The sequence below is a fragment of the Hibiscus syriacus genome, unplaced genomic scaffold (genome assembly GCF_006381635.1).
Source record: "Hibiscus syriacus cultivar Baekdansim isolate YM2019G1 unplaced genomic scaffold, ASM638163v2 tig00117056_pilon, whole genome shotgun sequence".
Lineage (NCBI taxonomy): Eukaryota > Viridiplantae > Streptophyta > Magnoliopsida > Malvales > Malvaceae > Hibiscus > Hibiscus syriacus.
The window spans coordinates 5,502,733-5,527,074 of NW_024063539.1; the positions used below are offsets into that span (position 1 = coordinate 5,502,733).

The following is a 24,342-nucleotide window of genomic DNA, read 5'->3' on the forward strand; positions in this document are numbered from 1 at the left end:
CAATATGGTTTTCCTATTAATTTGTTCCTCCTTTCTCTAAACAAAGCTTTACATGTTGGGATGGGACGGGGGCAACTATTTTTTCTTAATTTTTTCCCTTGCTTTCAAGCCTTTGCTCTGGTTATACATTAAGTTTCTATATCAGACAGAAATTGAATTGTAAACTCTCTACAAAAGGAGTTGTGAAAGGTTATCGCACTAAGGCAGAGATGAAACCGAAGGCCGTTCGTCTTGCTTCTCAACCTGTACACATCTCGATGGTGGACCAAGCATGCTCAACACCACCTGAATACAGAACCATTTGGTTAATGCTTTTGCTTTGCAAACTGAACTTCATTTACTTCCCATAAATAAAACGAAAAAAAGGACTTACCGGAAAAAACACAAGCCCATGTAAGAAACCTAGAAGGACCAATGCTAGGTACATCTGGAAATAATAGACCTACCCAGGAGCAGAGGGTAAAGGATTAAAAATTACAGTAAAATGAATGGTCCCATAATTAAGAATTCAATGAAGGAATTGGTACCACGAAAGCTTCCGTCTTCGAGAAGCAAAGAACCAGCACCCCTACTAGCTTTGTCAACGTGATTCCACTGCAATAATTACATCAAAATAATGACAGTTAAGCAATAATAGGTTGCTCAAATATGGAGTTTATTTCTTCATTTATCACACTCCGGACAGAAAAGATGGAACGAAGTGGAGGTGGATGGTTACTTATAAGAGAAGGAAACGAACCTGAAGACAGAAGCTCCCATTGTACCGAGAGCTTCCTTTACCCTTTCATTTCTATTCCCGCTACTTACCTGCATGAACAACTTGTAATTTTATTCGCACAACAAATCGGGGAGATGAACCAAGAGTAAACGGAAAGCTGAACTATACTAACCGAAAATGCATGTGTTATATGCACGCAGAACTCAACAGCAATGCCAACTGACATAACAAGATTAACAACAGAGACCGCATTGAGTTGAATTCCGAGAATGGCCATCACACCCTGAAGAGTTTAACTTCGTAAGAGGGTATAAAAGGTGCAAGTAGGAAGCCAAAGTAAAACCAGTTCAACCAAAGGAAGTATTATGGTGACGGCAGAGAATAGATTACCATAAGATCAATGAGAATCATTGCCAACGCCAGCATTATGATCGCTGAGGTCCACAAACTATATTTGGTGGGAAAATGCGAAGAAATCAATAAAGAAAAATAGTTGAATCCATCAGTTCTGTTCTGCTTTTACAAAACCAGACTGATAGACTTCACTCTAAATCAAGGGACAAAAGTAGGAAGCTAACCTGCATGTAATAACTAAACAAACAAAAAATACCGCACCTGAAAGCAATCAAACAGAAGAAAAGGCAATTGACTGTTAGAAATAACTACAAAACTACAAGCCATTGTAATAATGCTGCTAAATAGTCGAGTACAAATATAAAATTCAGTAACACACAAACGACACAGCAAAATCAAATAACATCAGCAGATATCTTTCGGTCTACTCTTAGGCTTTGGTAATTATTTTCGAATCATTAATGTGTACCAAAAATGCCTTAAAAATACATAATTTATGGGAAATTGTGTATTAACTTATGACACTTTTGGGTAGGTTTCCGCAAATTACTTACCAATCGCAATTGCAAGGTTGATGAGAGCCGTCTTCCATATATCAAGGTATTGCTCAAAGAACATATAAAACACAGAATATGGGAAGATTTCCATCTGCACCAGAACAGATCAGTTTACGAACAGATTGTATCACAAAACTAGCATGCGTATAAATTTGCAAATATATTCAAAACAAGAGCCTGCTTGCATGACAACCCCAACAAGTTCCCATGCAATGCTGGTGTAGGAGAATTAATGAGGACCATAAAGTCGTATGATAAGGAATTAAGGACTAACAATTGTACCATGCAAAATTAGAGGTAGATAAGGGTACCCAATTACGTAGGAAAAAAAAAACCATGTTTTCTACTGAAGCACAAACAAATGAACTAAATGTTTTAAGACAAGCAATTACAATTGATATCTTACCTTTAAAGAATCAGAAACTCGTGCAGCAAATTGTCGAGCAGCCCTCATTGAGTTAACATAATCAATCTAAAACAATTGAAAGCCAATTACCATAAACCAAGCTTTTGAAAACCTAATTACAGCATGATATAAGGTAAATGATAATGAACTTATTGATATCTTCTTAGCAATGACAACTACTACGCATAGCTAAGTTCGAACACGGAAAATTGAGACATCTGGTTATTTCACTCAAAAACGGAGGCACCATTACCATAAAAATGCTTAGCTGTAAAGCTATTAAACCTACACCCTTGAGATTAGATACAAAATTTTAGAATTTCCTTTAACCTATTATAGCAGTATATTGTTTTAAAGAAACGTGTAATTTGAGGTTCAAGTGAATTTCTTTTCACAAACAAAATGCAAATGAGGCATCAGATGCAGTCCGTCCAAGCTATTTGAATACATATTTTGGTATACCTTATTGGAAAATGAAGAACCTCCGGCATTCATAGGAGCTGCATTAAATCCAACAATAAGTACCAAGAAAAATAGGATCATAACCTGATCGTCAGGGGGACAATAACTCCCATTAGTAAATTTCCGACAGCAACCAAATGCTTCCGGAGATAACCATACGAGAAAATCATCAAGCCAAGAAGCAGCTGGCTTAGCAATATAGCTTGATTCTGGTGTCAAGGATGCTCTAGCTATCTACAGAGGCAACAACATACTGCTGTCACATGGAATGAAATACGGAAACAACACAAGGCAAAGGTTTGTTGATAAGCAATCTTAAAACATAAACATGCTTCAAACTAAATAGAAGAGAGTGGTTTCCTAAAGATAAATCTAATACCATGAATGAACACTCAAGAGATAGAATCTACCAAACAAATTTACCTCATTTAAAAGAGAGTCTGAGTTACATTGGCTGATAGAGCACAACTTATTCGTATCTATTGATTCTGAACTGAGAATAGAACAACATCAGCACAAAAAGCATATTTATCCCAAAAAAAACAATTAGATGAAAATTTGAATAACTCCATCTTTTTTCTTCACATACTTCTCGGAAAGCAAGCACTTCTTAAATGATAAGTATAACACATTTTGTTTATGGAAAATGCATAGAAGAATTTTCACATGGAGTTCTAATAGAATCGGCCTAAAATGTCAGTTTTCCACCATTAGTTGTTTCTTTTTCATATCAGGGGAAAGCAACTTGCATCATGTTTCTGTTCAGGTGTTTATTTATTCTGATATATCTGAGACAAGAAAAATATAAGCTTTCAGAAGAGCCAATACTAAGGTTTCATTCGTGGCATTGAAAAGTTTTTATATGCAATGTTCATCATGCTCATAGGAGATGAAACAAGAATGAAAAATGATCAATATGTCTCTTCATGCTTGGACCAGGTAAAATTCCTTTAAAGCACACAGAAGCTGATACCATGTAGTAAACTGAAGACAAAGAAACTATAAATCACATGGAAATACCTATAATTATAGTTCTTCATGACAAAATAGAGCGGCGGTCCAATTCTGAGATACTCAGAAACATTATTGAAATAGCCGTGGAATAGAATGCAGCAATGTCTCAATGACAAAAATGGAAATTATTTGATTAATTTCTCCATTCAGGAAAATGGAAAGCAAAAATTGAACCCGAAGATATGAGTCTTGGGGAAGAACAATCTTTTGCTCCAAACCAGGCTCGATTCGGGTGGACAATGCCTGCCAAATTTACAAGCATAAGAAGTTTACTTCAAGTCATAGGCAAAAGGAATCGAATATATCAACTTGAAAAAGTTAAAGCTACTTACAATGCTAGCCAATGAAAAAGCAACAAACGCAGAAATGACTATAATTTTCACTCCCCAAAGACTGAGAATGGGAGCATGTACCTCATGAAAGTGAAAAGAGAAACAAACTAATGAGCAAAACAAATGAAGCTTGTTTCAAGACAAAGTATAATCACCTTATTACTTAAGTTCTAAAGTAGAAACAATTACCTTCATATATCGAGCCAATAGCCCGGGTTTTCTCCCACCAGTACCACTGCCTAAAGTTTCATTAAAAATAATCTCTAGTAAGACTTCATGACAGCTTCACAATGAATGAGAGAGGGTTCAAAGTATTAAATAACTATGAAACTAGTTCTATTCTAGTGTGAATCATACAACTCCAACTATACCTTTCTCAGATTCAGCATATGCCGATGCTGCTTTTATACATGGAAAACAATCAACCCTTCTTCCCTCAGCTCGTAAAAAGTCGAAAACTATCAGAGAAACAAAAGCAGTGACCTGCACGAGGAAGTCCAACAAAACGGCAAGTGCTGCAATAGAAAGCATGGATGTGAGGGGAATGACATAACTGACATAAAAGGAAAGAAAAAATCTTTTTCAGTTTATATCACTATGAAATGGACAAATATATAGACCTGCAAACATGGAGAACACTCGGCACGCTGGCATAGGAATGAAACTTCCAACTGCAAACACAAAAACCTCAGATAGACTAGCAAGGGTTATGGATGGCCCAACTTCCACGAGTGCATTGCTTATCCTTCCTTCTAGAGGTAAGTCCAAAGGCTGTCGCTTAACAGCATGCACCAGTATGCACATGTTGTCCACCCCAACCTGTTACAAGATAGAGCTAGAAGGCAAGCCACAACGGAACTAAGCAATGGAGAGATGAAACTTGACAAACAAAATGCTTGACTTAATTGTAATATACATCCTCCAGGTCAAACAAATGATAGTTGCAAACTTAGCAACAATATCATATGAATTTGAAATATGGAGGGCACTTACTGCAAGAACAAGAAAGGAAATAACTTCCATTATGATTAGGGTAGATTTTACTCCAATAGCACTGAAAAATTCTACTGATCCAAGAACTGAGAGCATGACAAGCACAACGCCAGAAAGGCCAAGCAATACCTGGAATTCAGTCAATCATACAGTACACATCATAGAAGATAAGTAACAGAAAATGTTTCAGACATTCATCCAACCCTAACAGGTAACTTTTCTGATCTTGTTAACCTAACTCTGGCAGTCCAAGAATTGAGGAGACATTTATTTATTGCTACATTCAAGCATAACCTTAAGTCATCCAATAAAACATCGGTTGCAAATTTTCAAAACCAAGAGAAGCTCATTTATTAGATATAGATCCCTGAAAGCATGAATAGCCACACTTTGTTTAGGTACAAAGGTCATTTAAAATAAGTTTTTCGAATTAGAAAAAGCATATGAAAGGGGTCTAGGAAAAGTCATTCAAATGGTTGGATTTCTAGTAATATAACCAATCTGTGTCATTTGCTTGGTCCGTTCTTTCTGAGATATATCAAAATGTTAATCCACTAGATAAAAAGTCCCCATTGTTGCTAAAAACAATTATAGTTAAGGATGACCTTCAGAAGCTGTTGAAAGTGCATTTATATTAACTTTGTTAGGTTAAATATGCCAAGGTTTCAATTCTGGCGCACTTGATCAGATAAATTTCAGTACAAAAGCTACAGAACCCCTCAACAGAAAAGCTTAAACTACTAGGAGAGGATCCAAGAAAACACACCCAAAAAGAGAACAGAAGGTAGAGGAAGAATACTTCAAAACACAGAATATTACTTTCAGGAAAGAACCGTGAATAAGATACCTTAGATGAAATGTAAAAAGAAGTTAATCGAGGTGTATCACCCAAGGTCAGAGATATGTATGCAAACATCACGAGATAGCTTATCTGCAATGAAATTAGGCGGCAGACAGAAGAAAGCAGTCTCAGAAAATTACAATAAAAAAATCACATTTACAAGATTAATGATTTTTTATGGCATGCCTCTTAAAACTTCCATAAGTTACAAAGGTTAGATTTCCATATCTAGAACTCAAGTATCATGTTCTCAAGCCATAAAAAAGAAAAACTCCTACCAATATGGTTATGACATCTGCAGTGCTTTCTCTTTTCAACTCATCCTCGATGGAGCTTTCCAAGGAAAACGAAAATGTCAAATTTTTAGATTGAACCATAGGCAACAACTCATCCTGTTCCATAACATGGCATCACATGTGAAAATCACTTATCCGAGAATTGCCAAGACAAGGCAATTGGAAGACAATAAACAATTATTGATATGATGCAAGTACAAGTTCCACACCTTTGCTAACCAAACAAAGGCCTTTTCCCAAGCCACTGCCTTTTGAGTTTCATTCCCTTCTTTGTCAACAGCATTGTTTACCGGATAAGTTACTATAAATGTGGAAGCCTGTATTATAAAGATCATTTTAGGTTACAGCACCCAATTAAATATGTTAAAGATCATACATTCAATGATCTGACTGCATTGGCAGATCATAAACGTTAAATTAATACCTCGGTATAGTTGCTCCCAGAGAAACCTCCTAATACAGTGCTAGGATCTACTGGTGCTTTAAAAGCACTCATACATGATTCTGCAGAGGTATAATGCTGAAAGAATACATAACATGAAAACATTAAAGGCCAACCCAGGTGTCAAAAAGATAGTGAAAGAGAGGAGTGTGAGAGAAAACAAGAAAAGAACCTATAATTTAAAGTTATTGTCAAGATCTATAACTTGAACATGCCTTAGAATAGAGGCTGGTCAATAAGTAGAAATGTGAGGAAGGCAATTACCTTCAAACAAAATAAACATGGAGGTATTAGGCTATACCTGAAAACAATAGTTCACGTGTTCCACTCGATCATCAGCATCATAACTTGGATCCATTTTGAAATACTACCAAGAGAAACATAGTAAAATAAAAACACCAAAAAAGAGGGATTAGAAAGGAAAACTTGTAAGGTGCTCTAGAAATTCAATAATGAGTCACTGGTGAAATATAAAATACAGCAGAACTGACAGACAATTATTTATTTCAGAGATAAGTCAAAAGTGTAGCAAGAGTGTCACAACACATACAGATGGTGGAAAAGCAGAGAACAAGGATAAGAATAATGGATTATCATAACTAACAAACTATTATTAAGATATTACATCAAAAAAATTCAATACTAAAATATGCTTATAGAAAAGCAACTAAATTGTCCATATGAAGAAATATAAAGAAATCGCTTTTCTGCTGAGATTGAACAGTTTATGATGATAAACAATTCACAGTTCCACTTCCACACATTTACATTTCAATTGAAAATTTATGATTCTATATGCTTCACTCATATGAAGACACAAGACATGCATTCTACCTGTATAACACTTTGTGTAGCACAATCCTGCCCCATCGGCTTCATGCAAATATCTGTCAAAGATATCATTGAGCCAGAATAATTTCCCCGGATTCCATCAATCTGTTAAGTAAATTTAAAGTGTTTAAGTAAGGCTTTCCTAAGAGAATGTAAATGTACAAACGACTACAAATCCAATTACACTATGTGATAATCCAACCTGATAAATTAAAGTAAAACGTATACCTTCTTTTGTATTTCAAATAACAACTTAATGTTTTCCTCAGTCACAATGCTGGGTGATTTACCATATAAGGGATCTGGAATTGTAGCTAATATTATCTGAATAACATAGGTAACATTAGTTATTCCAAATTAATACGGTAAGACACGTGAACTATAAAAACAGAAAACAATGCTCAATCCATAAACAGATTTAAACTAATGGTTCTCATACAATATCGCATTAGAAAAGTCGACAAAGGAATATGAGAAAATATTGCGACGAGGAAGAGAATTTATGTAATCAAAATTGATTTAAATAGATAGGAGAAGAAGAGAGGAAAAGATTATAAAATATGAAATGAAGACTATTAAATATGGAAACTATATCGCACATTGCTCAATCCAACAAAGAGCAATTTAAACTGATGGTTCTTATATAAATATATCATTAGAGAACAATAAATAGGAAAATGAGAGGAAAAGATTAGAAGGCATTATATAAATAGGAAAAGATTAGAACCCTCACGGATATACATCCCGAAAAATAATTAGCAGGAATATTTTACTCCAAAAAAAAGGATGAAGAAATATAATAATTTGAAATTTGCTAAGGTATGACATATAACAAGAAAAATGTACGTTGCAGATATTGAACTCAGAATCATTCTATAATATTCACCCTCTTACCAGAAACCAACAATAGGGGAGCCAGATGAAGTGGCAAAGAAGAGGGGAAATAGAATAAAATAGGGGAAAACCTGCTCAATTCTGTAAAAAGGAGCTAGGTTGCTGTCAAAAAAACGCTTCTCTTCTGCAGCTTTACTTCCAGGTCCTACCCATAGCTGACATTGTATTGGTAACAGATATTCAGATATAGAAAATGTATTGAAAGAAGCATGTAACCAGAAGTATATCAAAGTCAATTCTCTGATCTCAAAATGCTTGACATGAACTGACTTTACACATTCATTCAAAACAACATAGAAGATGCTAGTATCCCTGGAGCCAAGTTCTATAGATAAGCTGGAGATTCGAAGAATGCATCTAAACATTATGAAGCAGATCATTTAACTTACATCTCAAGTAAGTAAACAGAAGCCCGGGATGATTGTCGGTGGATCACCATGAATATTTAATGTTTATAATATTTGAAATTACTAAGCATAGTAAACCTTGAGGATGGATTCTATACCAAAGTAATCATAATTGCTAGCCTCTTTGTATGGAAACAGAAATGATTGATCACAGGTAGTTATCAATAGTCCATAATTATTAGAATGAAGCACGTCTGTAGAGAGGTTCAATTTATATAAAGATACATCTAGCTCTTCAGCAATCAAGTACTACCTTCTCTGGTCGTGTTTCCACCTTGAAACGGACCAGGCCCAAGCAAAGTAGAAGAACCATTCCCACTGCAAACTCAATACAAGGGTTGGATGTCTAGCAACCCATAGTCCATATTTCCTGAAAATAAGTTGGTTAGAACAAAATCAGAGACTTGACCATTGCTCAAGTGATATAAAGCCTTATACACATAGAAAGTTAACCTGTAAAAGTTTGACATGTATCCTTGCACAGCAGAAAGTCGAACTGCAGTGATACTTAGATTAGCATCTTCTAGCCTCTGAAACCAAACAGGAAGCACAAACAAAAGCACGTGACAATCATTTAGTAGGAAAAGCATAACCACACTTGTATGAAGAAGAAGAAGTACAAAATAGAAAGGTTGTCAAATAAGAATTACAATTTCGTAAAGTTTTAAGCCACATATAAAAGCCATAAACTAAACCAAAATATCAAGTGTGAAATAGAATGAGATTGAAGAAAACCAGCACAAAGTAAGGGGTAAAAAAGAGCACCTGCATGGGGAGGTTCTCAGCTTTTTGCCTATTAATAGAATGAGATTCACTATCAGCTGTATCCAAAAATGGTTTCATTCGAAAAGACCGTCTTCTTTTTCTTGTCCGGTTAAACAAGCCCCATCCGAAAATCATAGAAACCAATACAACATATAGGATTGCAAAAGCTAAATCGACGCATTTGGCCTGCATATTTTGAACATTTATGCAATTGTAGCTCGAATTAGAAAACCAACTCTACTTTCATATGAATTTGGGAATTCTCATTTGTTAAAATTGATTTAAATAAAAAAAGTACAAAAAAAACTCTCACCTTAAGAGATCCAATTCGAACAGAACATTTAGCCCCATTAATGGAAGTAGATATAGCTGTATTAGAACAGACAGGAGATGAAGGGCAATCACCACAAGAACAGCCCAGTGAAACATCTCTACATGGATAAGTGGATACATTCATAGGTTTCATCCCAGATGATTCTGGGACAGATAGCAGGAATTGAATGGCATATGGTGAACCTGGCATGTTATTTGGTGCTCGCCTACCAATAAAAGCAAACCACTCTGCCAGAACCAATCATGCGGATAATGTGATTGAGACACAATGCACAAGTCTTAAAATACAAACTTATAACTAGCAACTCACCTTTAAAGTTTTTAGCACCAGCACCAATAAATTCCATAGCACGAGAATTCATGGTACCAAACTTGACATCCTTGCAAGATTCATACAATCCTTCACCAAAATCATCAGTTACGTAGAAGTCAATTCCATCCACAGACAAGTTACTTTTGACCTGCAAAGAAAGAGATATATCAAGTAATCTATCATCTTCGATATAAAAATTTGTGTCCCCTAAAGAAGTGCACGACCATCTGTTTAAATAAGCATATATAATATGAATGTTAGTGGTTAATTCAGATTTTCACCCATAAAATGATGTTTGAAAAGGAAAATATGATCAAAGATATCATTCACAAGTTCATATTGATCAATAACATTGTGAAGTTTTTAGAAGGTAGACACAACTCCACAATCAAATGACAAGATATTCAATTGTCGTAGAACATGATCATAGAGGGTTAGTCAGGATTCCGGACCTGGGATACAGAAGTCACATTGATGAACAAACTTTGATTTGGAGAGCATGAGAGCTCACAGAACAGATTCAAAAAGTTTCTCAAGCATGCCGGACAGCCTACTAGGAAAGGAATTGCCTGCAATAATGTACAATAGAAATAAATCATGTTATAGAAAGATTAATTTTAGGACCATGCAACCGACTACCTCCAGTTGAACCAATCTGGTATAAAAGCTATGATGTTTGAATGAAATTCATCTCTTAAAGTAGTTATAGAGCTTCCAGGTAAGAAACAAACATTATACTTCCGATAAAACTGGAAATGTACGGGCAGGAATAAATGGAATTATAAGTAGAAAAGTTCCTCGTGCCAAATAACAATCTAATAACATCAAAAGCCACACAAGCAAAGTTTCACGCTTTCAAATAATGCAAGTCAGCATACCAACAACAGAAAAGTTGAATTGAACAATAATTCTTACTTGCTGGACTTGACTCCGTAGTGTATCAAATTGAGCTTCCGTACAACAAACATTTCCAGGGATTGTTGGGCACAAACTTTGAATCTTTGATGAAAGTAACTCATCAGGCTGAGAAGCAAAATAAGATATAAACGTCAAATAATTAGTTATATTTTGTAATCGAGTGTTTCCAAAGTTATTTGGAATAAAAATAATATAAAAAAGGAATCTATGCAAATTGGCTTTTGTAATATAGTTCATATCATACTTGACTGTGAGGACCTGATATAATCACTATTAACCAATATTAGTACAAAATTTATGTGAGACAGTTATATGTAACTTACCTTTACTGCTGGAGAACCGGAAGCACAGTTCACTACTTTTCCATCACTTCGCACTCCACAAATGTCATACATTGCACAATATCCTTCAGCATGTCTCTGCCTAGACATAACAAAGGTGAAAACAATTAATAATAATTTACCAATTAAAATTTTCAATCAAGCTGAAGTAAATTAGCATTTGTCATAATTAGTTATTGTATAGATTTTCAGAAAGCGCAAATTGAACCAGTAATTGTTTTGTTGGGGATATTATTTACAGAAGGGGGAAAAGGCACTGGAAACTTGCATGCCCCATTCGCGTCGAAATGACAACTCAGAACAATAAATTTAAGCTGCATTGGAATTTATTGTTTTTTGTATTTTTAGTAAAGTTAGTTTATAGATAAACACAAACGTCTTACCTTAGTTCACCATTTGTCGTCTGTGCAACGACCACTTGTATAATTAATATAACCTGCACACCAAAAACAAATGCAGATTCAGTTGAAATTAACAAGGGCAGTTCAATTGCAATCTCCATTTTCCTTTTTAAGTAAAAACTTCTGCTAAAATGAAATGCCAAAATAAAAAAATGGATCTGCGCATGACTTCTTTGTCTAGGAATTAAAAACGATTTTGTATTTTTCCACTTTTTATGAAAGATTGACCAAAACAAATCACTTTTAAGATTCAGTTTCCGATAGAAACAGAGGAGACAAAATATAACTTGAGTTCTACATTTCAAGCCTCGGATTCATTTTTTTGAAAATTAAGAGAAAGAAGAACTTGATCGAGTAAAGCATTTGACACGCTTTGACCAAAAATAAGAACAGAGTCATAAATTGTTGATCTCTCAGAGTTCAAGCGTCGAATAAAGATGAAAACGAGACGTATTTGTCCTTCAAAACAAAAAAAAAGATAAAAGAGTAACGCCTAGAGAAGCCAGAATTAAACATAAATGTAAGCAAAAAAAGCGTAAAATTCGAACAGTGGAAACAGATGATGAAAACGGCGGAAACGCTTACCTGAAAGGCTGAAACAAGGAAAGGAATAAAATAAATCCAAAAGGAAGTACTGTTTTTCGGCGAGAGGAGTCCATTTTGTTCTACTGCAGAAAGACTTTTGCTGAGCTTTGCTGGTTTGACGGAGAGAGAAATGTATAATAAAAAGAGAAAGAGCTGAGGCGTTTGGCCGAGTTATTGCTAAAGGGGAGGAGTATACAAGGAGAAACGGTATTTATAGTTACTTTCGAGCCAAATATACACCTACCAGGTTTACGCTTTACAAGAGGAATTTCATTTAGATTCTCCACCAACAAAATAAAAAAGAAAACTAAAATTCCTGGCATGGTTATGAATTACGATCGAGGAGATGAATACGTTGTATTTACGATTATACCCTTGCTTTCGGTTGGCTTAGGGGATCTGTGGGGTTTAGATGGTAACTGATTGGGTTGAGTCGACGGTAAACTCGTTTTGAGAAGTGTATCTCATTTATTTGAATTCGATTTAATTTTATTTATAAAATAGATATATAATTGAAGAAAATTATAGAAATACAAGTATTATAATAATTATTTTTAAATATATATGAAAATTAGTAAGATTATATTATTATCATGATGAGTTAAGTTAGAGATTTTTCTACCTAAACACAATCCGGCCTCATCGTCTCAAACAGATAGCTTGATTATAACATGAATTATATATAATCTGATTTGATAAGATCGGATTAAAAGACATCACATTCTATCTATATTATCATATATAGATTTAGACTAGTTTTTATTTGTAAAAATGATTATTATCAATAAATCTTAATTAAAACCTTCGATTATTAATATAATTTGAATCAATTCTTTTATAATAATACTTTGATATTAAATAATTTATTTATAATAATATTTTAATTAGATAATTTATTTATTATCAAACTCGTGATTAAAGTATATTCCCCCCACTCCCCACCCACAAGCACACACTTCACAGTTGTGGCCTGTAGTAACTGGCTGACGCTGATTATGTGTGAAACTCAGACGATGTTACAGTGACAATCCAAAAAGAGTCCTGCTTTCAAAGCCTTTACATCTTCACAGTTTTGCGATACATTGGAATTGAAATGGAACTGGTGCATGGGTGGTTGTGTGAAAACGACCCAACCTTTAATGCATCACTTCAAATTTATGCAACGTAATATATTAACAAAAAAAATATTAATCAATACGTGACAGCGGTGGTAATTTTTTTTTAAAGATTATAAATATAAATTATTATGTTTATAAAGTTTGTATATATTATCAATTGATTAAAAAAGTTTTAAATAGATACTATATTGTAAACTTTAAATTATTCAAAAATAATAATAAAATATTTTATATTTAAAATTTGTAATTATAATTTATAGTATTTTTATTATCGAAAACGTACATGATTTGTTTCTTGATAATTCATAAATATATCTTAATTATTTAGTTGATAAAGATTTTGTTAGTTGTTTTTAGTTAGATCTACTTCCTAGGCGTGAGAAATGAATATGGTGCAATTAAATGTAGGTGGGAAACCTTGTAGATGAACAAAAATAAACGTGTTAATCTCATTATAAAGGGCAACAAATGATTTAGGTGGTTGGTATATAAATTTATTATAAATTTTATTATTAAAAGTTTTATCTGAATTTATTTTTGTTTTAAGTTTATTTTGATTATCACTTTAATTATATTTTATAATGATCGATTCTGTCTATAATTATTTAATTAAAATATAAATCAGTATTTGCTATATTTTATGATTTATTTTAAAATGATCACAAGTATTATATATTTTTATTTTTATTTTTTAAAATAATTTTTATTATTTTTAATATCGCTTGTGAAATTATTTTTTATTAAATGTGTATAAAATAATGTTTCATAAATATATAATTTTTAAAAAAGATCAATCGTGTCTTAATTCACATTAACCAATATCTTGTTACGATATCTTAAAATAATAAGAATAGCTCAAAAATCAAATCTAACAAAATATTAAAAAAAATTAAAAATAAACCTTCTAGAATGCAACATGTTTTGGAAACTTGCGAAGAATTGTCCAACCACTCTACTCCACTCACATATTTTGGCGAGCCATTATCCAAGTCTTTCACACGACATAACATATATATATATATTATCTATTTAATCTATTACTCAATTAATTTAAATTAAATTTACAAAAATTTACTACATAGGTGATTTTCTCAACCTAATTAATATATAATTACATTAAATTTATTTTATTAAATTGATGGATAAAGTACGTAAATAGTTCCTCAACTATAGGGTGATGTTTTGTTGAGTCCATCAACTATTAAAATTTACAAAATGGTCCTCCGAGTATAAGGTGTTGTTTTGTTGAGTCCCCGACTATTAAAAGTTACAAAATAATCACTCGACTATTTAATATGTTCCAAACTCGTCATTTTTTGTTAAAAAATTGGCAACAATTTGAGTTGGATGTTAACCTGTTGATTGAGATATGACATATTTTTTTAGATTATGAGATCAAATTTTATCATATCTTAGTCATCAAGTTAACATCCAGCTCAATCTGTTGTCAATTTTATAACGAAAAAGGACGAGTTTGAAACATATTAAATAGTCAGTTGATCATTTTGTAAATTTTAATAGTCGGGGGACTCAACAAAGCAACACCCTGTAGTCGAATGACTATTTTGTAACTTTTAATAGTCGATGGACTCGACAGAGCATCACCCTATAGTTAGAGGATCATTTGTATACTTTACGATAAATTGATATATAATTATATAAACTGATTGTTTTTTTAAACAATTTCTACTTATATGAGGGGAAAGAAAAGAAATTACACCTAGGAAGAAAGGAGGTGTCAAATGAGATTTTTTAACCACCTACTCTAAATATTAATATTTTTAGAATTAAATTGATATATAATTTGAATTTAATATTTCAATAATTAATAAGTTGTAACACGTCATTTAATAATATTTTAATCAAATTATATTAGATTAGATATTTAATTAATTATTAAAGTGACACATTAATATGAGTATCAATATGATTTTTTTCTAAATGTAAATATCATTTTAAAATAAAAATTTGTCTACTTCAATTATCAATTTATACAACAAAATTGCATCTTTACAGGTTGAGAAATTTTTAATCCCTTCATATTATCTTCAATCAATGTTAAGATTATCGATAAAAGGTCTATAAAATGAGTATTCTCAATAGCACAGTTGGTAGTCAACATCGTCAATTGATCAGTAATTATGTTTTTCTCGATAGGTATAGTGCACATGCACTTTTATTGACAAAATTTATACTACCAAACATAATATAGAAATATAATGTGATTATACTCTGTTAGTCAAACATTTTCAGAGAATACAGACGTGATATCCAAACACATGCACCCATAATATTAAAAGATTGGAAATACCAAAATTATATTAGAGGAATAAAAATAACAATATATTTTTTATTCTATATGTGTTTTATGATTTATGTTTTGAGATTTATGATTATTTTCTATTTTAATTTTAATTATCTTATTAAAATAATATATATATATATATATTAATCTAATAGTTATCCATAACATCCTATACAATAATTATCTAAAAGTAGTTTTCTATAAAATACAAGCGACAAAATTTGTTCGCGTCGTATAAAATTTATTAATTTTATATTTTTTTGGTACACATTAATTTTATATTGATTAGGATAATTAGATGAATAATTATAAATGGTTGAGATTAATAATAAGAAATAAAAATATATTCACTAGAAAAAATATGATAAATTACTCGTTTAATACATAAACTATTATTTTTATTCCGTTTTGATACCTAATTTTTTTTCAAAAACATATTTAAAGTTTAATTTAGATTTCAATTTGATACCCCACAATTAAAAGATTAACATAATTATTGACGTTTCATTTTTTATTTTTTCAATGATGACATGACATTATCTTATGATGACACATCAACATCACTATTAAGTTTTAAACGGTGAGTACCAAAATGAAATATAAACTAAACATTAAATATAATTTTGAAATAAATAAAGTTTAGAAATCAAAATAGAATAAAAATAATAGTTTAAGTACTAAATATATAATTTATCCAAAAAAATAAGAAAATAATCTTAATTATCTATTTTTATTTGTTTAACGATATTAAAAAATATATAAAACTAAAAAATTAAATTCATCCAAACTCAAAACTTATTTAATGTTAGATATCCGAGTGAGGTAATCGAAGAAACGAAGTGCAGGGGCGAAGAGCAACTTTAGGAACAAAGCTCCCATCCGTAGTGATGATTAGTATTCATCAAAGTAAATCATGACCCTCGGCGCCACGCCTCGATCATGCGAACTTTTACCCACACCACATGCCACATGGACACCGGGAGAGACGACGCTTCCAACTCAAACATAAAAGCAGATTCCTCACAAAATTAAAAAAGATTTAGACTGTCCTTTTCATACAGGGAAAGTCAAGAAAGGTGCAAACTGCCAGGTGGATTCGTGTACGAAATTCTTCTCTTTATTTTAGCCTTTTCCTAAGGCCTAACCAAATTTCCCATGCGGATCGCTAATTGCGTTGCGTATTTGGCTGTTGGTTGTTGCGCTGGCTATCCGGCGCCGTGACCATTGTGTGAGATACGCCCATATACGTATTTGCGTTTTGATTATACTATCATTTTTATTTAAATATTTAATATTTTATACTCAAAATAATACATAATGTTTACTTTTTTATTATTTTAGAATTAAAAATAATTAAAATGTATCATCTAATAATTTTTTGACACGTATTATTTATAGTTATTCAAAATAAAAATATGAATATTCATAAATTTCAAAATTTATTGATTTTTAAAAAAAGTAAATCCCTAAAATCATTTAACTCATTAATGATTTAAAGAATAATGTAAGTTCATTGATAATGACGAATCAATAAATGGTAGAACGAAATTCGAGAGTTTTGTACGATAGGGGATGAACGACAGAAGAGCGAGGTCCAACCACAGAAGGAATGTGCGACAGTGATTCAATTATAGCATATGAGATTTAGGGATATAAAAATCACGGATTTAGAGATTTTAAGATTGTTTATTTGAGAATTTAAAAGTTTTTTAATTAAATAAAATTATGAACCTAATTAGGTATAATATATTTATTTGATGATATATTTTTATAAAATATTAACAATTTGATTTTAAAATAAAAACAAAACAAAACAATTAATTGTCAAATTTAGTTTAGATGCATAAAATATATGAACCCATAATTTTTAATTAAACATATATATCATGCATGTAAAATTGGTCAGATAATGCTTTGAAAAAAATGATTTTCTCATATAATATGTTAATGTAATTATTTTCTCATATAGGGTGAATGTTATAGTGTTCAATACAAGACGGGCATAAGTTACAATGATTTTTTGAAGTTGTCTATAAAATATGACGTCTTCAATGTTTCTTGAAAATACAGTTTCAAAGGGCGTGCATGGAAATTGGAGAATATGTGTCCTCTAGACATCTTTCAAAATCGTTGTGCTTTCTAAACGTCTTTCATTGAGCACTATAACGTTTACCCTAAATAAGAAAGTAATCACCTAAACATTTTTTATAAAAATATATATATTTTTTTCATAACATCATCAATCAATTTTGCTATATTAGGCATCTAAATTATTGTCCCGGCCCAAGAAAGCTACAAGCCCCTAATTTAAACAATGCCCCATCCGCGACAAGGTCATGTTATAGATGAGGAGGAAGTAGGCTCTCAAAAGCTATAGGTGCAACCTATTTTGGCTTTCAACCTTAAATTAGGTTACCATACCACAAAACTATTATAAGTAGGAAAATTTAATTAACGATAATCTAATTTAAGGTTAAAAAACAATAGAAATAAGTATAACTGAAAATGTAATTAAAAACATAATATTTTAGGTTAGACGCAACCTAAAATATTATGTTTTTTTATCACAATTTCAATTACATTCTTTTTCTTCTATTTTTTAACCTTAAATTAAGTTATCGTATTGCATACTACCTAGTCTAGCCTTTTGTGTTACTTTGAATGTTGAATCATGCCTACAAAATGGACCCCTTGTCATCTTTGTCCTATGAAATAAGAATAACATATATATTTTAAGATTAGAAAGCCGCTGGAAGTTTAGCCGTGTGTTATGGATCAGTAAAGCGTGCCATATATTACATCAGTAAGGGTTCAAAGGTTAGGGCCTAGTTGCAAGCACACCTAATCATTGCTTGGTTTTTTAAACTTTACCTAAATAGGGATGACACAGGAGTGATACAGTTAGATCCGGACAAAAGATTTCATGATATGAATTTATAAAATTTTATAAAACGAAAAATATATTATTAATTAAAAATATAAAAAATCTAAAATATATATATTAATTTAAATTTTTAGAGACGACTGTTTCATCCTCCCCTTCTATCCATCCGTGATTGTGGTGGTTGTTAGACAGTTCAAATAGATTTTATGTATGTTACATCGGTTGAGTATAAAAAGTACTCATAAAATAATTTTATGCAAATGTTTTCATGTAATCATGTTCTTTGGCTCCTCATTTAGAAGTTTTAAAATAAAAACTCATTTGAAGAAGAAAACGTTTGTTTGAATAATAATGATTCATTTGACCTCATATTGTCTGTTAAAAGATGCTATTTGCTTCATGAAATACCATGACAGCTCCGAAAGCAAACTTATAATGATATGGGATTTTCATTTATTAATATAAATAAATAAATAAATAAATATATAATCATTAGCTACTCTAACAAAAATAAACATTGTGTTTCTTAAATAAATTTAAGTTTTCATGTTGTGAAAGTAAAAATTAAAATAAAAAAGTTATTTTTTATAAGAAATTTATATAATGGTTAATTTGAATTAATCGAATAATAAATTAAATATAGATGATTATATATATAGTATGTAGATAATAAAATAATCCTTGGTTTCTAGGGCAACTTCAGCCCTCATCTTCTAGGTGGGGAACTCCGTACTGTAAACACCGTTTTCAAGTTTTCCGGCAAAGGCGTGAAAGCTACAGATAAAAGAAAAGATGGGGAAATGTTGCATTAATATGGGAGTTCGTCTATATCCAAACATGTTTTATCCAATCCAAAGTTCAGTTCAAATCAGGATTTTCTATTCGATAGTCTCTCATTGGAATCCTATATAGTCCTAACAACATTAATATTGGTCACATGGATGATGTTGTTAAAGGAATGTCCATCTAGTCCTAATAAATTATTATTCAAAGGTCCAAGTGATTAAGAAGAATATTTTTTTTAGGTTACAGCAGTTACGTCCGTAAGAAGTATTAATTATCAATGACTAAAAACGATTATGAACAAATAATATATTGTAAATCACCTCATATTATTAAAAAACATATTTTTTTACTTACTATATTCATTAATTAAAACTCCATGCCTTTATCATTTTCTTCAATTCTCGAGTACAATTAAAGGTTAAACGTAGGTAATATATTGACGTTCATTTATTGGGAGAGACTTTTTATCGAAGCTCCATCGATCATTTAAAGTTATCTATCAAATCATTTAGTTATTTAAATAATATCAATTAAATCATTAAGAAGTAACCTTTAGTAGGGAAGGTGAGGTGATAATTAAAAATTTTGATATAATTACAATGTGATTCATACTATTATACATTTTATCAATTTAATTTTAATTTTAATTTAATTCAATAAATAGAATAATGTAATCAGATAGTGACACATCACCACCTAGTTAAATAAAAGTTTCTAAATTTTTTATTTAATTAATTCAATAAATTTTTCTTCAAATCAAGTGATGACACATATCATCATCTAATTAAATAAATAAATTAATTAAAATTAAGATTAAGTTGGTAGAATTTATAGACTTAATATATAGTTATATCAACATTTTAATTGTCACATCATTTAGCCCACTAAATAATAACAATTAATTTACTGATTAATATTAATTAAATAATTAAGTATTTAATTGCTATAATAAACTCACGTTTCCATGAGAGAAAAAACTTAAGATCCCAAAAATATCAAAGATGGGGGCACACCATAGTTTTACCAGAAACAAGGAGTTATTCCCCTTGGGGCTTGGGCTTTTAATGATTGGACACGACAGTACAATTCCCACAAGGATGAAAGAGAAATATCCAAAACCCCAATTACATCATCCATGTGACCAACATTAATGTTTCCCTGTTTGCTTCAGACTCCCAATGCCTAAACTCCAAACTCTGTGGGGTGCGTAAGAACACGACAAACACTTCTATAGCTCTTAATATCCGAAACCACATGTATATAATATCAATCTAATAATTTTTCCATTTACAAAAAACAGAGCTCATGTCCGTACACAGAAAATCTATTGTGCATTCAATGAGAGTTCAAAACAAAGCTGACAACCGTTGATGTTGCTTCCCACACCATGCAAATTAACTTAAAAGGTTCGACACTTCCTATTACCATATTTTTCACCAATGAAACGCCGAGCCCTTCCACGGATACACATATACACTCGCATATGTACTCACTCGACGGAGTCTATTTTGTTCCAGATCACACCCTTCTTCTATGCTCGAAGAGGTAACAAGCCTATATCGGTTTATATGAAAAGGAATACGAAAGTAAGTTTTGTTCGATTCTTGAAGAAGGGATCATTAATGAGTTGCAGCTTACTTGATCACAGTTTTCTTTATAGTTCTTATTGAATAACTTCAAACTGCAGTCGAACCCCTTCTGGAATTAGATCGACGAGGGATTCCTTTCTCTGTTTGTATCGGCGAGGACTGTGAGGCATTGCAGACCTCGGGATTCTGTGATTCTGGGCTCCAATTCTGACTCTGAGAAGCCAAGTATTCAAGTGCAACTACGATATCACTGATAAGTGGGCGAAAGTTGGCTTCTTCATTGAGACACATAGCAGTAATTGCAATTGCATAGTTCAAGCAACGGCGAGGATAACATCCCCGAATTACAGGATCGACCAGTAGGCTAAACTTCTTCTGGTCTTTTAAATACGGACGGGACTGCAACACGAAAAAGAATATATTAATGATTATAAAAACAAAGAAAAGAAGGAACACAACAATCAGCCAAGCAAAGCACAGGACGCAATGGTCAGCGTGAGAGAGAACATAAATAAATAAACAGAAGGCTAATTTACCCATGAAACCAAGTTCTGCTCTCCATGCTTCTTAGTTGTATCTATCGCCTTCCGCCCGGTTATCAACTCCAATAGCACCACACCGAAACAATATATGTCAGATTTAAGAGTTAATTTCCCACTCATGGCATACTCCGGAGCACAATACCCGTATGTTCCCATCACCCTAGTTGAAACATGAGTTTTGTCACCCACAGGTCCCAATTTTGCTAAGCCGAAGTCTGAGAGTTTAGGGTTGAAATCATTATCAAGTAAAATATTTGCAGACTTCAAGTCACGATAGATGACTGGTGGATTGGCCTTGCAATGTAGATATTCGATTCCTCGAGCAGCCCCTACTGCTATCTTTATACGATTATTCCAACTCAGAGGCTCTTGTCCTGGTTCTAAATCTGCGGAAACAAATTTGATCAAGGACATATGAGGAAACATAATAACAATCAGAAGAATGATTATTGCTTTCACATGCATCTACAACAGTCTTTTTGTATATCGAAACGGTCTGATTAAAACCTACATGAAATCATACAAATAAAGGTAGTTAAATGACCAAGCATCCAAGTGAGAGGGCAAGGTAAAATACATCCCATTTGGGCCGAATTTTTTGAAGATTTGCATTCTCAAGTGCTAGGCTTATTCAATAATGAATATGAACAATCCAAAGAAAACAAAAAGACACCATTCATCAGCTCACGGATGATGATCATGCAATGCAAAGCCATACAAAGCACAAAATCTAAGCATATTCTACCAGCTTTGGATGTTATGCACTCTTGCTTCAAGATGAATATCGAAATTAGTTGTCTTTAATTCATATAATAAGAGGAAAATTCATGGAACGAAAGGGTAAAATGCCTGAACAAATCACGGCAGCTTTACACGTAATGCCGATAAATTAAAGAAAAAATCAGCAAAACAAACAGCATTAGTTGATTCGAAATCGAATTTCTCCTCACATGGCTCCAAAAAAAAACAGGAAAATCCTCACATGAGAACTAGAGTTCTACATCATTAAAGTAGAACAGACACTAGCAAAAGTCCTACAAACAGTAGATAATGTTGAAATACAAGAATGCCATACTGGATCAAATTATGCAATTAATATAAATTACCGAAAAGATGATCTTCCAAACTGCCCATCGGCATGTACTCGTAAACCAAGAGCCTCTGATCCCCGGCCGTGCAATAGCCAATCAAGGTGACCAGATTAACATGGTGTAACAGGCTCAGCATAAGAACCTCAACAATGAATTCCTGATAGCCCTGAAGACCATCGTGATTAAGTTGTTTCACCGCAACAATCTGGTTGGATACGAAAACATAAAAGATCGAACTCACACTTCAAAAGATACACAATAAGTAACATAGACAATAGATTCTGGAAAAAATGACAAACAGATACATGTAATTGAAAAGAAAAGCAGCAACTTTACCTCCCCCTTTTCCAATCGACCTTTGAAAACCCTTCCGAATCCTCCTTCCCCAAGCAAATTGGTTTCTCTGAAATTCCTTGTTGCCGTTGTTAACTCCCGGAATGTGAAACTACGCGCCCCATTGCCTTTGGAGCCTTGTCCCTTATCACTTCCTTTCTTATGCTCTGTTACCAAAAATTTCCAACAAAAATAAACTAATAATCAAATCCACTGGGGAAAAAACAAAGTTTTACGAGAAATTTGATGTTAAGAAACCTTAACATTACCTTCTAAAATTGCCTTTCTTCTCGTAGCGCTGGAAACTGGATACAAAAACGAAGAACACGTTAACGGAAAAGAAAAATTATACGGAAAAGTAATGAGAAAAAGGGAACCTGAGGAATCAGCGGAATGGCGAGAGGTAGTTCGGCTTCCATTGTCAATGTCGATCCTTGAATCTTTAGAACGAGGATTAAAGCAAGGGAAGCAACTCATCTTCTTTCTGCTTATCTCCACAACCAGTGCAATTAAACAACGAAAAATTTGAACTTTGAACACTCACACACAAAGCTACTCACAGATTTCATTAACGAAAATCTCCCATCGGTTCTTTCTCTTAACCAAAAGGTCTTGAACCAAATCCACCTTTCTGCATGTAAAAGAAACGTTTTTTTGTTGGAAAAAAACCCAAAAGGGAGAACGAAGTCCAAACAAAAGACTCAACTTCAGCACAGCCTTATGCTTTTCGGATTCCAAACGGCAGAAGGCAACGCAATGAACTGGAAATCTGTGAAAGAAACGGACCGAACAGACACTAACCACGAAAATTCAACCAATAATTAAAAAGGAAAAGGAGCAGAAATATGGGAAATGACGAAAAATGATAAAAGAAGGAAAAAGAACAAAAATGGTAATAATGGAAGTGGATTGGAACAAGAAAATTACAACTATAAGAGAGCAAGAGAAGACTGGGGGAAGGGTAAAAGAGAGAGAAATAAATAAAAAATGAGAAGAACTTGGTGGAGTAATGTTTTGTAATAATGGTGCCAAAATTTAGTGTGTGAATGTGAGCGAGAAATCAAGGGCCAGATTTAGCGGCAAACAATAATGAGGTTGCCTTTTTGTTTACTACTTCTATGTATTTTATTATTTTTAATTTTATTTATTTATTTGAAAAGTAAAAAGGTCAAATCCTGTACAAAGTCTCTCTACAGTATCCTTTCTAACTAATTAAGTCTTTGTACTGTACACTCCCGCATGGTCAAGCTCATGGCGAATCGCTTAAGCTCTCGACTTAAAATAAAGGGATGAAATTAAAATAAGGGATATAATTTAAGAATAAAATTAAAATGTTTAAAGATATAGGGATCAATTTAAAACGAGAATTGTAATTTAAAAACAAAATTAAAGTATTTTTTAATTTTAAAATGATACTGAATTTTTATTGCAACAAAAGAAAATACAACCTTAATGAATATACTAATTAGAGAGTTTTAGGGATCATCAAAA

General features: G+C 32.4%; 2 protein-coding genes across 3 annotated transcripts; both read right to left on the bottom strand.

Annotated features, from left to right (window-relative positions):
• Positions 1-120: 120 nt before the first annotated feature.
• Positions 121-12,405, bottom strand: LOC120198445 (NPC intracellular cholesterol transporter 1-like). The gene is given in 37 exon segments (XM_039199793.1): positions 121-285; positions 374-442; positions 528-594; positions 740-807; positions 891-1,001; positions 1,109-1,166; positions 1,297-1,333; positions 1,627-1,720; positions 2,036-2,101; positions 2,420-2,731; positions 2,921-2,990; positions 3,518-3,595; positions 3,687-3,754; positions 3,844-3,924; positions 4,033-4,082; positions 4,215-4,358; positions 4,464-4,662; positions 4,837-4,965; positions 5,684-5,767; positions 5,956-6,069; positions 6,183-6,290; positions 6,398-6,493; positions 6,717-6,782; positions 7,250-7,351; positions 7,475-7,570; positions 8,212-8,295; positions 8,801-8,874; positions 8,877-8,917; positions 9,001-9,077; positions 9,313-9,498; positions 9,626-9,873; positions 9,956-10,106; positions 10,411-10,527; positions 10,874-10,981; positions 11,200-11,299; positions 11,601-11,656; positions 12,215-12,405. Coding segments are annotated over 37 exon segments (3,759 nt in total). The 5' UTR covers positions 12,278-12,405; the 3' UTR covers positions 121-198.
• An 8,239-nt stretch (positions 12,406-20,644) lies between these two features.
• LOC120198350 (probable serine/threonine-protein kinase PBL21) lies at positions 20,645-23,843 on the bottom strand. Of its 2 annotated transcripts, XM_039199690.1 has the most exons (7): positions 23,229-23,843; positions 23,121-23,156; positions 22,855-23,018; positions 22,534-22,723; positions 21,422-21,813; positions 20,935-21,284; positions 20,645-20,850 (listed from the first exon to the last, which is right to left on the bottom strand). In XM_039199690.1, exons 1-6 carry the CDS (start codon positions 23,326-23,328, stop codon positions 20,973-20,975), a joined length of 1,194 nt encoding a protein of 397 aa, XP_039055621.1. In that variant the 5' UTR covers positions 23,329-23,843; the 3' UTR covers positions 20,645-20,850; positions 20,935-20,972. The 2 variants fall into 2 exon arrangements, with proteins under 2 accessions (XP_039055621.1, XP_039055620.1); XM_039199689.1 differs by having other exon boundaries at positions 20,645-21,284.
• Positions 23,844-24,342: the final 499 nt, after the last annotated feature.

What these genes read in the sequence shown, in the direction of transcription:
- LOC120198350 (XM_039199690.1), bottom strand. Translation starts at nt 23,328, where the DNA reads ATGAGTTGCTTCCCTTGCTTTAATCCTCGTTCTAAAGATTCAAGGATC. An exon ending in TTTGGAAGATCATCTTTTCG is followed by an intron (nt 21,814 to 22,533) that starts GTAATTTATATT and finishes TTGTTTCCGCAG; the next exon opens with ATTTAGAACCAGGACAAGAG. An exon ending in AGCAGAACTTGGTTTCATGG is followed by an intron (nt 21,285 to 21,421) that starts GTAAATTAGCCT and finishes TTCGTGTTGCAG; the next exon opens with TCCCGTCCGTATTTAAAAGA.